We start from the raw sequence: 16,770 nt of genomic DNA on the forward strand, positions 1-16,770 counted from the left end.
TCAAAGTAGATTGGTCTCTCTAAGCGAGATCCCAATTCGTCGGTCATCCAACGTGACGTCTCCATTCCCTCCTTCAGGGAACGAAGGTTACCATACGTAACCGAGACGTTCTGAATCTAAAACTGAGAGGCCTAGTCAGAATAAGTCACACTAGTTTATCGCTGGGTATTTTTTAGAATGAGCACTTTTCTGTTTGCATTTGCACCACAGATAAATACAATGTCAATGTTCACAATTTGAGTGCAAGAAGTATTTAAAGGGACAGTTCACCCAAAAATGAACTCACTGTTATGTTGTTCCAAACCTGTATGACTTTTTTTTTTCTTCTGTGGAACATAATAATATGAAGAATGTTGAGATCCAAACAACATTGGACCTTACTGACTTTAACTGTATGAAGGTAAAAAAATTAATAAATAAATAAATAAAACACTGAAACTTTTTTCAAAATGTTTCATAGAAGAAAGTCGTAGAAGTTTGGAACAACATGAATCATTTGTTAGTGAATTATTCCTTTAAATTCTCAGGATAGTGGGGTTGAAAAGTGTCAGACCAGTTTTAGTCTTTATTACAGATTATATTACCTGATTAACAATTTAACTCAAATGTTGAACTGTTTTTATTTTGTTTTAATTTTTTTTCTCAAAAACTTTTTTTTTAATGTTAACAAAAAATTGTCCTAGTATTTGGTTTGTCCTCCTTTCGTGCAAAATTATAAATATTAAACAATTTAGTAAACAATCATTTTTTATTAATATTATTTTATATCATTAAATTTTTTGTTTTATTTTTTATTTTTTACTTAAATATTATAGCAACACGATGTGACAAAATAAAAATATAAAAATATAGTTTTACTAAAACTTACTAAAATACTATTACTTTGTTTAGGCCAAGTTTAAATTAAATTCTTAATTCTAGATTTTCAATATAGTCTCAGACTTTTAAGATGAAAAAAAGACTTGTTCAACACTGTTGCTGAACAAGCATAAATGTCCAGCTAAAACGCTAGAAGTTTAAGACAGACAATTAATGGAGCATTCAAATTCACTCCAAAGTAGAACGTCTTTCTAGGGTCCATTTTAGTGAGTCTTCGAAATGTGAAGCAGGCCCCACAGGCACATTATCGTGACTGAGGGAATTCTGGGAATTTTTTTTATATTTATTTAGCCCATGTGAGTGTTTATTAAAAGCCTAGATGTGCTTTGATGCGTGTTGTTATTTATGCATGTTTGTGTCCATTAGAGACTTCTTCTCCATCCCACTATTTTAGCCATCCGTCCATCCATCTCTTCGGGACAACCTGTTTCCTGCCGTGCATTATTTTAATCTTCGGCTTCCTCCTCCTCCTCCGAAAAAGGAAAACGTGCTATTTTACATGCACTCAAATTTATAACCTATTTTTTTAGTCAGGCATTAGAGAAGGCACCTCATCTAAGATTTATGACTGACGGTTTCCCCTTCCACCCCTCAATCTAATGGTATAAAAGAGACAATGTTTTAAACATTAAAATGAAAACCATTTACAACTATGATCAAAAGAGAACATTTGTGCATTAAAGTTTAAAAGGCGAGGAGAAGTATGGACACGCGGACGGAAGCAAAGAGGAGGGGGAGAGACAGAGGTAAGGAGAAGAAGACACAAGCATGCTAGTGAACACTCCTAGTGAAAGAAGAAAGAGCCTTAAAGTGCTTTTGCGCTTCGTTGCAAAATGCTGACCTGTAATGAATGTGAACTACTTTCTACGCCTATATCACTCTGATCCTCCTGTCCTCGGCCTTTTCAAGCACTTTCCGTAGGTACGTCTAAAAACTCGTGCTGTTTAGATGGGGTGATGCTACTTTGAGATGGCACCACTTTCACAAGTCCCAAAAACACAACAAACTGTTGAAGACTGAATGTTGTATAATAAAGAATGCTTTCATGATTTCTCCTTGTAGAATTTGACTAGGATATGGTGCTTTGAACACAATTTATAACAACTATTCCTTTTAGTTTATAGATTTAAATATTAAAAAACAACAACAATGATAATAATGTGTATGACCCGAGATGCAAACTTTGCCAGGAATTGGAGTTCAAGTAAAAAGACCACAACCTAGACAAGACCATATTAACATTATTAATTCTCAAATTATAATAGGGTGACCAACATCTTTACCGGACATGTCCTGGCTGGGATTTCTAAATTGCCTAAAATGTCAAGGTTTTGGCTTTGTTTTCATGCTCTCTACAGTCCTCATGCATTATATGTACGCATATTAACTTACAAAAGTCAGAATTACAGTAAAACGCAATTACTTAGACAAGACCATATTAACATATATTAATAATACAAATAAAAAATGTATTAGAATTTACATTCTCTAAAATTCTGAGCAAAAAATTATAATTTTATACTGATACACTACACTGTAAAAAGTAATTTTTTTGTAGTTGTAAATAATACAAAGGTACTGAAGAACTTTTTGCTGTTTCAGTTTTTCTACTTCTACTTCAAAGATTCATATTTAATTCAATGTGTTAAAATATATCTGGTCTCGTGGCAAAAACGTACCTGGGGGCACTTTTTCGCGAGATGCGAAATACGTACCAATAAGTACATATCACTGCAGTTTCCAAAAGAAATGAACACTAGAGGCAGTAAAACTCCGACACCTTTTATTCCTTTTCACACAAATTGACAGAGTTTTGATTAATAAAGCGTAATTTTCGCAAAATTACTTGAAGAATATTATGTTATGACTTCAAAACAATTTTAATATGCTGGGAGATTTGAAAACTGCTGCTTCTGAATGTTAGCATCGCACATATCCAGCTTCATATCAATTGGTTTTCATGGACAGTAGGTTTATTCGGTAGCTCACGGAGTACGGAGACGTACTTGAGAGGCGAGGAGCTCCGGTTCGAATCCTGTGTAACTACGGTTTGACAAAACAGTTCAAATCTGCATATAAGGAAGTTCAAATGACACGGTTGCATCAACAAATGCGTTTTTATATCAGTTTTGCATCTGTTAACACTATCGGGTAGGTTTATGGTTGAGTTTGGTGTAGAGCATATTTCCAGCATGATAGAGCATTAACTTTTAGCGACAGTCCCCGGATATTTGAATTCTGAAACACCGCAATTACGTACCTGAAGCAACGTAATAAAAACACAGCAATACGTACCTATATCAACATGATAAAAACGTGCCAGGGTTCACGTATTGAACCCGTGTTTTAGCGCCACTCAGTGGACATTTCTCTTTGAAACTGCGGCGAAACGTGCAGTAAGGTGCGTAAAAACGGTGTTGCAGAAAAGTACCCAGAGGTACGTATTTTTATGAGACCAGGTTGGTTAAAATTGTTTCTACACCAATTCTTTTTCACTGTATCAATATGGATTCATACCTTGCAGATTCTGTAGGGGGAGCGTCATGATGCCACCAGCAGCAGCGGCTGCCACCAGGCCCTGTATGTTGGCAGCAGTGGGCAGAGAGAGAACCAGGCCCTGCTGCCCACCCAGATGCCCACCAGCATTAAAGGGGATCAGAATGGGCTGGTTCAGACCAGGAGCTCCACCGGACATCACTCCACTAACCGCTGACGCCAGCTGCTGAGCAACCAGCAGAGACTGAAAGAGAGAACAAACAGGAAATTTAACAAGAAGTTTTTTTTTTTTATGTATGATGTGCAGCATCACAGTGGTGTTCTTTTTTAATAATTTTATTTATATGTTTTACTTAAAATTATTTTATGAATTTATTTTTGTCTTCCAGTTTGAAATGCAAATGAAAATCTTCCTTAAAATCTCCAAATTTAACACAAAATACAGAAGAACATTGATGCTAACACAACTTTTGAGACTGTTGAGACAATATTTGCTAAAAGTGCTGTGTGCTAGCAGAACCCACTGCTGGGTCTGACAAATCAAATGCTTTTCCTGCAGGAGACCAGTGCATTTTTCTTTTCAGCTCACCCAAGCACTGTTTTACGCCTCTATACTGTACAAAAAAGCCTGTCTGTGATACAACTCACAACTATCACATAGCCTGCTCCTCCTTCCTACAAGTCAGCAATTTCTCACTCTCTCTCTCACTTACACACCCAGGCTACATTGTCATAACCCCCTTTAGCATTTATTGCTGCTTCTTTGGCTTAATCTTGTACAGTCATCTTTATAATTGAAGGCTTTTTCATTCAAGACTTAATAATGTTCAAGCAGTGTTTCCTCATTGATGAATTTGTACACTGACAACAGTGTTAAACAGTGTCTCAGACTCTTTAGTTGCATAGATAAGAGCAAGCTCCACAGATGAATGGAAGTTATACGGGTTTTGATCAACATGATGGTGAGCAAACGACAACAGAATTTTAATTTGGGGCCTTTAACGTTAAGTAGAATACATTTCTGGTTGAAGCAGTTTTATAATTTCTGGCATGCAGCACTGTTTGTAATTTATGAATACAAAGAAAAAAAGCATAGAACGACAATAAAATATATGAAGTGTATGATAAGACAAAGTTTACTCATTGCTTTAACATTTAGTTTACAACAAACCTGTTGAATCAAATGATAATCAGCATAAACAACATGAAATATTCTTTCTCTATCTAAATGGAAAAACAAACAGACAAAAGGAATTTGTCAAAAAATGAAAACCCTTCTTATAGAACATACTGAGAGATGTCATTTGTCATTTCATTCACAACACTGACATAAAAAGAATGCAAAAAAAAAAAATCAATTAACCACTCAAAGGATGACAACAAAGACTCTTCTGACAAAGCTGTATGACATATGCTTAATCTTGCTGTTTTAAGTGTGTGTGTGATGTTGTTTATTTGAGGCACAAAATCAAAGATTGTCTGCCAGCATCTCATCTCAGTCTCAAAGTGAATGCCATCGCCTGCTTTGCCTCTGTGTCCACAAGATGCTTGAAATCTTTTCTTTTTGAATTAACCAGTTAAGAGATCTATATGTTGATACATTCTTGAGGGTTTGGAATATACTATACCGTTCAAAAGTTTAGGGTCGGTCTGATTTTTTAATGTTTTCAAAATATGTTTCTGTTCACTATAAATGCATGCTTGTTCAAAAATACAGTACAACTTAATAATATGAAATTATATAAATAGTATTACAATTTAAAATAACTATTTTCTATTTGAATGTTTTAAAATATAATGCATTCCTCTGATGACAAAGCTGAACAGCCATTCCTCCAGTCTTCAGTGTCACGTGATACTTAAGAAATCATTCTAATATGCTGATTTGAAGAAAATCTTTTATTATCAATGCTGAAAACAGTTTGTGCTGCATAATATTTTTGTGGAAACCGGTTTTTTTTTTTTTTTTGATGAAGATAAAGTTCAAAAGAAGAGCATTTATTTGAAATAGAAATTTTGAAATAGAAACATTATAAGTGTCTTTACTCTCACCATTATCAATTTATTAAATTTTTGATGAATAAAAGCATTAATTTATTTAAAAAATTTTATTTTACTGACCCCAAACTTTTGAGAACAGTAGTGTGTATACTGAGCTCAGGCTTTGTCATAACTTTGACAAACCGATGTATCGATGCCAGGGGGTTAAGCAAATATAAGAGGATAATATATTTATGGCACAGACAGTTTCAATCTATAAATGAAGGGTTAAATTAAGGAGAACCTCTAAGACCTGCATTTTACATGTTGTTTATTTCAGGACTCTAGCAAATCGCACATTTAAAAATGCAGCCATTTTAGTGTGGCTTTGTTTGAATTCTTTAAAAGAATGAAATTTGTCTATAGCACTGGGTTTGGCATTTTCGTATAACATCAACTAACTCCTAATGGCCCATTCTGAACTCCACTTGCTGAACTGAGCAAATTATTAAAAGGGCACTTGACCTAAACAACAGAGCTGAACAGCTTTCATCAGTCTGAAGATGCCTAAAACCAGATGCCTAACTGAAAGCTTAAGAGAAAGTTATCTTCATGTTAATTCATAGGCTCTTTGGTAGAAAGGGCTTATTCATTCATTTTTGAGACTATGTACAAAACATGTCCCACAACTTTTACCTGTCATTATTTTTATTTTATTTTATTTTAAATAGCAACACTTGATATACTGTTTGAATGATTATTTGGAGAGTTTCTGGTCATTAGTGGAACATGTTCATAGTTAATGTGATGTGATGTGAAATACACCTGTGGTTACTGCTCAGACACCGGTGAGAACATGATGAGAACTAACTTCCACAGTGCATCCACAAAAACACCTGTATACAAGGAATCTAACTGTGATAAAATACAACTTCAATTGTTATCATTTTCATGGGCTTTTCGCAAGGAGTACAAACTACTGTGCTGTGTCCAGCAGAATGTCTGTGTCAGGAATCATGGGAGGGCCAGATACTCCTTGACTCAGCATGAAAACCGGTTCATCTCTCTTTCATTTTTTGTGTTAGGTTCACTAATAGCTCACACCATTTTCCCATCAGCCCTCTCTCTAAGCGACAAGGCAGCTGACAAACTGATCTGAACCCCAGTGTGTCTGTGAAATGGGATCCCCCAGGATCAAAACACACTTTAAAATGGCTGAACAACTCCTCACTCAAAATACCCTTGGGATGTTTAAGTCACGCTACCACCTCACTGCTCCTAAATGTCCATTTACATACACAAAATACAGTTATATATACTTTATATATCTTATATTAATATAAGATATTGTGGCATATTTGTGATAAGTACACTAACAGTTTGTGCGACTGTTTTTGAAATATATATATAATGCACACTTTTTTGTATTGTAAAATTTTGTTTCTTTTGGTACTATATAGTTTTGTATGGAGAAAAAGGTAACTTTTGCAAAAAAAAACTAAAACTAAAAATCTTGCTGGTATCATAGTGATGGTGTCAGATGATAATGGCTTTAATATGATGATAACTAATGATGATGATATATAAAGTCAGTCAGACTCAATAAACTCCTAATTTGCTGCTTATTAATAGTTAGTAAGGTAGTTGTTAAGTTTCGGTATTGGGTAGGATTAGGGATGTAGAATATGGTCATGCAGAATAAGTGCTTTAAAAGTACTAATAAACAGCCAATATGTTAGTAAAAAGCATGCTAATAAGATTCTATCTGTTTTCTTTTTACTTAAAAAACCCTTGCTATGTGTACTGTGTTAAGCTAACTGAGACTTGTTATAGCACTTGTATATCATTGCTCTTTTGTTAATTTTGATTGCTTCCATTGTCCTCATTTGTAAGTCGCTTTGGATAAAAGAGTCTGCTAAATGACTAAATGTAAATAATAGGCATGCTAATAAGCAACTAGTTAATACTGAGAATTGGTCCCTCCCTATACTAAAGTTTTACCATAAAGTCATACAGAATGATTACTATATTAACATACCATAATTTAAATGGTACTTCAAGATACTGCAAACAATACCATGGAAAAACTTGGAATAAATCTGCAAAATGTAATTATTCTTCATTATTAAATTCCACGATTTTAAAAAAGTTAAATGGCCATTTTAAAAGCATTTAAAATGAGGCATGATTGAAAGAGACAAATCGTTAAAAATACTAATTGTTACAGAAGGATTACTGAACATAATGTATGTGTCCTCAAGAACCTTTGGCCCATAAGCAACATGCTGAACCTTCTTGATCTGGCTTTTGGGATTAAATTACCCTTTTTTTTCCCTAACCCACCCCCCATCCCATTCCTCTTTCTAATAAGAACAACGGAGGGAGCGGCCCAGCGGAGGAAACGCTGAAAGATTACTCGTAATCAGACTGATAGCAGTGTGCGCGAATGAAGCCAAAGGCACAGGATAGAGTCGGACCCATGTAGGGCTAACTACCCTCTTACTGATCCAGTTCCGTAATGGCAGTGCACACAATATCCGTCTCTAGAGTGAGAATCCATCAAAACATATTGATCCAGAAACAAGGGAATTGGCCATGGCACAGGGAGAGCGCAGTGTGGCTGAAAAGTGTTTGTTTCTGTGGGACTGTCCTGACAGGGTTCATCTATTAAGGCAGAGCTCAGGGGAACGAGAAGACAAGAGCTTGGACATTGCTGCGGCATGTTGAGCTGGATATGGCAAAAGACAATGATCATTCTCCATCTCTTGAAAGAGCTTGTTTGTTCTACTCATCCTAAAAAAAAAACACACAGCTGATTTTCTAAAAGTATATGCATGTTTGTTTTACTGGGGCATTCGTTAGGTGTTGAGTTGGATGTTAGTCATCAAAAAGTCATCAAAAAGTCATCAAAATTGATCTTTTATTACTGTTTTTAAAAGGACAGTTCACCCCTAATCACCATCATGTCATTCCAAACATGTATAACTTTCTTTATTCTGCAGAAGAAGAAAAATCAGAGATTTTCCCATACAGTTTTCATTAATGGGAATGAGATGTTCCAAGTATTTTCAAGATACAAACGCATTATAAAAGTGGTCTTTGACGCCATATATTTCAAGATTTTAGAAGCCATAGATATGTGCAAGAAATGAACCAAAAGTTAAGCTGTTCTTCACTGAACACTCCTTGGAATATTCATCAGAAAAAGATTTCTGAAAATGAATTGGTTGGATTCTTATTCATAAATCTGCCATTTGTCTTTCTATTACTAATAATAGAAAGGCAAATGTTACTTTTTCATACAGCGCTTACTGTCTTTGTTTAACTGTTTTGTCAAATAATTTATTAATCAAAGACAGCGAACTGATGAAGACAGAGAATGGGAGCTCCTGTGTGTCTGTGCTCAGGCACTGCAATGCGTTCTCAGCACTGTCAAAATAAAAGTTTTGGCGCTGTCAAAATTAAAGTCCAACTTTTGACACTTATCAGCCAATGTGATAATTAACAAATGACAAATATTAGCCAATATACTGGCTTTGGCGACATATATCTGTCGACCCTTTAATGTCAGGTTGTGTCACACTATTTGCACTACTTTTTGTCTGTCTACTGGTATATAGTATGTAACAGCCACTTTGCATGATCCTGTAAGTTGCTAATGGATAAAATCAAACCTATGTCACATTCATATGTAAAATGGGTTGTGAATGCCATTTTATGTTGACATTAATGAAACTGTGTAAGGAGAAACAGTGTGTGTTCTCACCTGTGGTCCTACATGGTAGGTGGGGTGAGATTGGCCCATATGACCAAGTTCTGTGGGACTGCTGCTGGCATCAGACTGAACTGAGCCAACTCGACCACCTGAGTGAGACAGATAGAGAGCAAAAGATAGATTATTTGTCCATTCTTAAAGAATAAAAAAATCCTTTTCAATAAATTCCTCCATTTACCCCTTGCATAACCACATCCACAAACACTCAGAGACAGTATCATGCTGTGACGGCAGTGAGCCCTCAGTAGGGTGCTCTGTAACTGCTGTAGTAAAGCGTTTTCCCAATAAAAGAGTCTGCACATCATGTATTCTCTGCTAAACACATCAGCACTGTTACATGCACGTCACAGCGTCTCCTTAATTCAGCGACTCAAACCACACATCAATTTACATGCCAGAGTTCTCCGCTGATCTGTCTACATGCACACATTTAAACACACACACAAACATGTACACAGGGCTAACATGAGATACTGCGCTTCAACACAAATACTACACACCTGACCTGTGCACACACTGAACTAGAAAAGCCACATGTAAAAAGGAAATCCAGAAAATTTATAAAGAGTGTTAACAAGTTGCCGTCTTTACATTTCAAAACATGTCAAACTTGGAGAAAATCACAGTTCCTTTCTGAGTTTAAATAGTAAGAGCAAATCAACAACCTTGACCTTGTGAAGCAAGCTGACAAATTGTTTGGATATTTTTATTTAGCAAGGATGTATTAAAAAGATAAAACGTGACAGTAAAGCCTTTTACATTGTTATAACATATTTATATTTTAAAAAACAATAAAAAAAATATATATATATACACACACACACACATGACCCTGGACCACAAAACCAGTCTTAAGTTGCTGGGGTATATTTGTAGCAATAGCCAAAAAAACAATGTATGGGTCAAAATTATCAGTTTATCTTTTATGCCAAAAATCATTAGAATATTAAGTAAAGATCATGTTCCATGAAGATATTTTGTAAATTTCACACTGTAAATATATAAAAACTAAATTTTTTTATTAGTAATATGCATTGCTAAGAACTTCATTTGGACAACTTTAAAGGTGATTTTCTCAGTATTTTGATTTTTTTGCACCGTCAGATTCCAGATATTCAAATAGTTGTATCTCGGCCAAATATTGTCCTATATATATATATATATATATATGTGTGTGTGTGTGTGTGTGTGTGTATGTATACAGCACAGTTTCCAAAAAAATATTAAGCAGAACAACTATTTTAAACACTGGTAATAATAAGAAATGTTTCTTGAACACCAAATAAGCGGAGTAGAATGCTGCTGAAAATTCAGCATTTGGAAAAAAGGGATAAATTCAATTTTATAATGTATTAAAAAAGAAAAAAATAATAATTGCATAAATATGATATTATATTAAAGCACATATTACTAATATATTAAATAATATTTCACAATATTACTGTTTTTACAGTATTTTTGATCAAATAAATGCAGTCTTGGTGAGCATAAGAGACTTCTTACAAAAACATGAAAAAATCTAAATGATCCCAAACCTTCGAACGGTAGACAGAATGTTATGGTGAAGGACACAGAGCTTAATAAATAAATAAAATAGAATATCGGGTCTCATTCACTAACACTAACCTCACTGGCTTCAGAAAAAGTCATTTGTTAAGCTATTTGTTTAATACTAAATGGCTAAAATAAACTAAATGGCTCTACAAAAGTATTTTTATAATTTATAAATTATTTCAATTGTGTGCTGCCTAGACCTATAATACAGTTTATTATGTTTAGTTTTAAAAAATTGTATACTTTGCTTTACGTGCTCTTGGCTCTCTGTTCATCACAGTGATAGATTAATTTACTTTTTTTTTTTATAAAGACACAGTATTTAATGTTTTCATTTATTTATTTACATACAATAGCTCATAAAATCTTACTGGTTTATCCTCTTTCAGTGATGTTAAATAGTTGACATTAGGCAGGCGTCAGAGTTGGAAGGTCATCACACTGACTTGAATAAAGTATCATTTAAATCTTTTACCGTCTATAATTAACTCATATAGCTCATTCCATTAACATCTATTTAACCAGTCAGAAAAAGATCAGGCAAGGTCTCAGCTGGTTAATGCTGCTTTGAAAGGCGTGTCAACTATATCTAGTCATCTATTTCTGTGGCGTACTACCTTTGGTTCATGGTCACAGGCAGATTCTATTCAAATCCAACCTACTGCTTTTTCTACTGATATATAGTACTCTTTTTTCCCCTTTCTTTCCTTCTAGCATCACGAAACACTGATTAAAACATGCTTACAAAACTAGCTTGCTGTAACTTGTTTCATTATTACTACATTTTAACAGGTACTTAGTTTGTTCCACGTTGTTTTTCTACACTTCCACACAGTTCTTGCACATTTAATAACTAGGAACAGGAAGGCAGTGATGGTCAAAGAAAAAACAAAGCAACTGATTTTAAATGGTTCTTCACAGTGACAGAGGCTTCTCTGAGAATCACCATGGTAACATATCCTCATTATTCCAGAGATCACTGGAGGGTAAAGACCTGTCTCCCTGGCCCTAATCTTCCACACACACATACACACACACACCGATCAAACCTAATAAAAGAGTTTGTAATCAAGATCCCCAGCACACTTATGAAGAACGTCTGCTGATGAGCGCTCACCTGAGGAACGCCTAAACCCGCCATTGTTTGGTTAGCGGTCAGTCGTTCTGACGTGTGTTTTTAAACACCACAAGCTTATGATTAGTTTGTTCTGGTTTCCTACGAATGCCTGCACAAACATAGATCTTGCTCGAGAGGAAAATTGAGCCAGAGAAGTAAAGTCAATAATAAATGTGTTATAACTCAAAAATTAAATAATGTAGTTTGGACTTGTAGTTCTAAGACTTGTAATTGTAGTTCTAAGACGTTAAGATTTTAAGCTTCTTAAATAAATAATCATTTAAATACAAATAAAATTAAGAAAATGTAATTATATTAAAATAGCTATATTAATAATTAAGTTATTTAAAAATAAAATGCATTTAATTAAATGCATTTTTAATAAAAAAAATTGCATGCACTTGTTTAATAATGTCTCTATTGTTCAAATGTGATTTAATGCTATGCATTCACACTAATTTCTACATACACTGCCATTTAAAAGTTTGGAGTTTTAAGGAAAATGGCATGAAAAGCCTGTGTGAAATATTATAACAACTGAAAATAACTGTATTGTATTTTAATATATTTTAAAATGTAATTTATTTCTGAATTTTCAACAGCCATTACTCTACTCTTCAGTGTCACGTGATCCTTCAGAAATCATTCTAACATACTGATTTGGTGCTCAAAAACAGGTCTTATTATTGTTCATTTTGAAAACAGATAATTATTTTCTGGATTCTTTGATGAACAGCATCTATTTTAAATAGATTTGTAAAACACTAATTATGTCTTTACTGTCTTTTTTGATCAATTTAATGTGTCCTTGCTAAATTAATAAAAAAATAATAATTAAAAAAAAACTTACTGACCCCTAAGCCCTGTGTATTTTAATGTCAGATTTACACACAATAATCATACTTGGATTTGGAGGTATTGCATTGTTTATTCTGCATAATGAGCATCAAATCAGAGATTAACAAAGCAAAAAGGTGACAAAAACCAGAAGTTTTGTATTATCACCAGTTTTTTGTAATTGTGGGCTGATCACATATTATCACAGGGCTCTTTTGTCCCCTTTTGATGTTCTAGATGAGCGACAGCACTAATGATGCTGCGACGACGCCCTTGTCTCAAAGTTTGGCAAATGACAAACATCAGAGGAAAATCTCCCATTATCATATGTTCACGAGCTCAATATCAAAAATGAAAAACAAAGCCGATCCCACGTCTAATCAAAGGAGTTGCTCCGCTGTATAATTGATGAGGAGCATTATATTGACAGAGCACATGACAATAACATATATAAATAATGCTTCTGTTCCGCATTGATGCTTCTGGTGTAACTTGGCGAGTTGTGAATAATATATCACGTCTATAAGTAAAGCAGCAAAGCGTGTCTTTCAGTGTCTTTCATTGGTTGAGTAGGGAATGCTTGATCCCTTTGCAAATAATAGTAAAGTTAACACATTTTAGTTGAACGGGTGGTGAAAAAGGGGGATCAATAATGAATAAATGAACAGGCCCCTCATCTCAAGGGGGTTTCACTGTGTTTTTTCCCTCCATGCAACAAAATTAAAAAGCCGAAGGAGGAGTGATGGGGCGTCTGGGGATTATCAACAGCGATTCACTCCCATTACCCAATCCCATTGTTCTTATGACCTGTTTATTAAAACAGCCTGCGCTTTAAGTGGATTACCCTTCGAGCACTGAAGATATCGTACGTCTAAAGTACTGATGCACACTCTAGCCGAGGATAATTTTTCCTGGGATGTATTGCTTTCCTTAACTAAACTAAATGCCATGTACTAGCAACCGATCTGCTAGTACTAGTTATTGCTTGGGTTTAAAAGCCTGAGGGTGTTTCGATAAACTCGCAGACAACGAGTCCAAATTAATACGCACATGCCCTTCTCAAGGTTGACAGACTTACAGCACACGGCATCCCAAAGAAACCACTTATCAAACTGCTGAGGTCCATCATGGATACTCAGCCTCACTCACAAATTTATAAAGGTATTGATAATTGAGAATATTTTGAAACATGTTAGCGTGCGGCGGGCGCTAACAGGCCGTGTTTCTCTGCGCTGGTCAGACAGTGTCTCATTTGTAATCTCCTCAGTGTGGCCCTATCTACAGTAGGTTAAACACAACAGAGACCGAGACTGATAGCAAGAGAGAGAACCTCACCTACTGAGTCTGGATGTGCCGGCTCTGATGAAGTGGCTAAGACACCAAGAGGTCAGAGTTCAACTGCTTTTTTTATTTCTTATAAAAACTTCACAACACAACACAGGGGTCAGATAAAGACCTCTGAAAGGTCTTATGAGATGTTATGTGCAGCCTGTATATTTTGTTTCGAAGGCTGTCATATTTTATAAAAGAAGGGTGATTAGGAGTGTCTTAACTCTTAGTTCTTTAACAGAGTCTGTAACTCAACCTTGGTAGGCATTTGGATAAAAGTGTCTGCTAAATGAATACACGTAAAAGTAATGTTAATGTAAATGGACATCCATACCTAAAACATGAGGAGCCAATTAATGAAATACATTAAAGGGGTCATATGATGCGATTTCAAGTTTTCCTTTCTCTTTGGAGTGTTACAAGCTCTTGGTGCATAAAGAAGATCTGTAAAGTTGCAAAGACTAAAGTCTCAAATCCAAGCATCATATGACCCCTTTCAAATAAACAGCAACATTTATTTGAATTTATCAGCATTTATTTGATCACAAAAACAGTAAAAGCAGTAATATTGCTGAATATTATTGCAATTTAAAATAACTGTTTTCTATTATAATACATTTTAAAATGTCATTTATTCCTGTGATGGCAAAGCTGAATTTTCAGCATAATTACTCCAGTCTTCAGTGTCACTTCAGAAATCATTCTAATATGCTGCGTTACTGCTCAAGAAACATTACTTATTGCTATCAATTTTGAAAACATATGTTGATTTTTAAACTCCAGTCTTCAGTTTCACATAATTCTTCAGAAATCATTCTAATATTCTGATTTGGTGCTCAGAAATAATTTCTTATTATTATTATCAATGTTGAAAACAGTTGTGCTGTTTAACATTTTCGTGGAAACAGTGTTACTTTTTTTCAGGATTCTTTGATGAATAGAAAGTGTAAAAGAATACCATTTATTCGAAATAGAAATCTTTTTATTAACATTATAAATGTATTTACTGTTACTTTTGATTAATGCATCCTTGCTGAATAATAAAAAAAAAAAAACATCTATTAAATTTTAAAAAATCTGACTGACCCCAAACTTTTAAACGGTAGCGTAAATATGAAAGTTATTATAAATATACCATACAAACAAATTAATCAATTAAACACCTTATGTTCCTTTGATTACTTGAGTGGTAAATATGTATTGAGTTTGATCAGCCCAGTGCAGTGGGTCTACCAGGCCCCAAATTCAATGCCGAGTGCCCACCCTCCACCAAGGACAGCATCTACAAGATTACCCAGACCAGTGTATTTGTTGTCATCTCATTTAGTGCAGAATTGCTCGCAGATGGCTGAATTAAACAGTCATTGTCTAGGGCTCAGTTAGAGGTTGGCATTCGCCCCCGCAGACATTTATAATAAATTTTTCCTTCCATAAAAGAGTGCTTTAACACTTTCAAAAGGAAATACATTATGTCATAACTTCAGTGACGGTGAGAGATGCTCTTTCAGGCTATTCAGAATCAACAGACCCCCAAACCTGATCTTGAACAACCCTGCACGTGTGTGTCCGCTTTGTGAGCTTTCATCTGTTTATCATCTCATTCACTATCATGCAGTTAATCCAATTTGAATTACAAAGCACTCGGTAAGTGTGCCATTTGCTTTTGTGCCATCTAAAAGGCACGATGAACTGAAACAGGCCATAAATGTGTTGACTTATAACAAAATAAAGTGCATGATATTATCTGCATCATCTAACCAATCCAACTGGAAGACATGTTTAGTGGTGTATTGATCTTTCCCATTCTTATCTAAAATATAACTGAGATTGAAGCCACTGCAAATATAAATCATTAAGCCTGATGCAGTGACCTCTTTGAAAAACATTTAACTGTATTGGCACAGAGCGTATTATTTGATTCATAATTTTGCTTAGGGCACATAACACACTTTCATTTTTAAGTACCGCTGATGTATTGTTGACAACAGGATCAATCAAAGTTAAAGCCCATGGAAGACAATAGAATGTATTGGTGCTGCAGAGAGTTTAAAGTTTAAAGCCCTCACCACATGACTGACAGGTCACATTTAACACAATCCTAAATCCTGTCAATAATCAACCAATTGTGTTCAAATTGCTGGGTTATTGATTTTGTTAATGTGGCGGTTGAAACCAGGGAAACAGACAGCAATGTTTGGAATGGAATACTAGCCGAATGCTTACTGCATACTGCATGGAAAACACTGAATACTGCACACATTTTTTTTTTTTAAATCATGTAAATAAGTATTATGTAATGAGAAATATTTCAAACAGTAGCAGCCTGCATGATTTTATCTGCATGAGTGGAATAAATGTATAGTATACAAAAATTAGGAATGCAAAAAATATTGGTACCATATTAAATACTTTTTTTATACTGTGTACATTCTAATGTTGCAGTGACTAAATTCACTTGTCTTGTAGCATTTTAAATAATTTCAGTGTTTTATTTTTAATTTAATTTATTTGGACAAAATTATATAAAATTTCATTATCAACCATTTATCGGTTATCAGCCACTTTGTAACAATAATTATCGGCTTATCTGTATCGACCAGAACTGTAATTACCAAGTATCCCTAAAAAAGAAAAAAAAAAAACACACACACACACACACGGAGCATCGACTCCAGTGCATTGCATTGTGGAATATAGAGTGTGATGGATATCAGGGATGAATAAATCTCAGATAATGTAACAAATTCACAGCAGACACTGACAAATGTAATCATATATATATATATATATATATATATATATA

At 34.6% G+C, this 16,770-nt stretch overlaps 1 protein-coding gene across 1 annotated transcript in view; it reads right to left on the reverse strand.

The window, feature by feature from the left end:
• Nucleotides 1-16,770, reverse strand: part of LOC107722021 (POU domain, class 6, transcription factor 2-like) — a gene marked incomplete at its 3' end in the record, with an annotated part of 62,078 nt that overhangs the window by 26,739 nt on the left and 18,569 nt on the right. The window contains exons 3-4 of the mRNA XM_016530249.1: nt 9,122-9,219; nt 3,397-3,619 (exon numbers count right to left, since the gene is read on the reverse strand). Of these exons, the coding sequence (XP_016385735.1) occupies nt 3,397-3,619; nt 9,122-9,219 (321 nt within the window). The remainder of the gene's footprint in view (nt 1-3,396; nt 3,620-9,121; nt 9,220-16,770) is intronic.

This window comes from Sinocyclocheilus rhinocerous, unplaced genomic scaffold (genome assembly GCF_001515625.1).
Source record: "Sinocyclocheilus rhinocerous isolate Xijiao unplaced genomic scaffold, SAMN03320098_v1.1 scaffold754, whole genome shotgun sequence".
In the NCBI taxonomy this organism is placed as follows: domain Eukaryota; kingdom Metazoa; phylum Chordata; class Actinopteri; order Cypriniformes; family Cyprinidae; genus Sinocyclocheilus; species Sinocyclocheilus rhinocerous.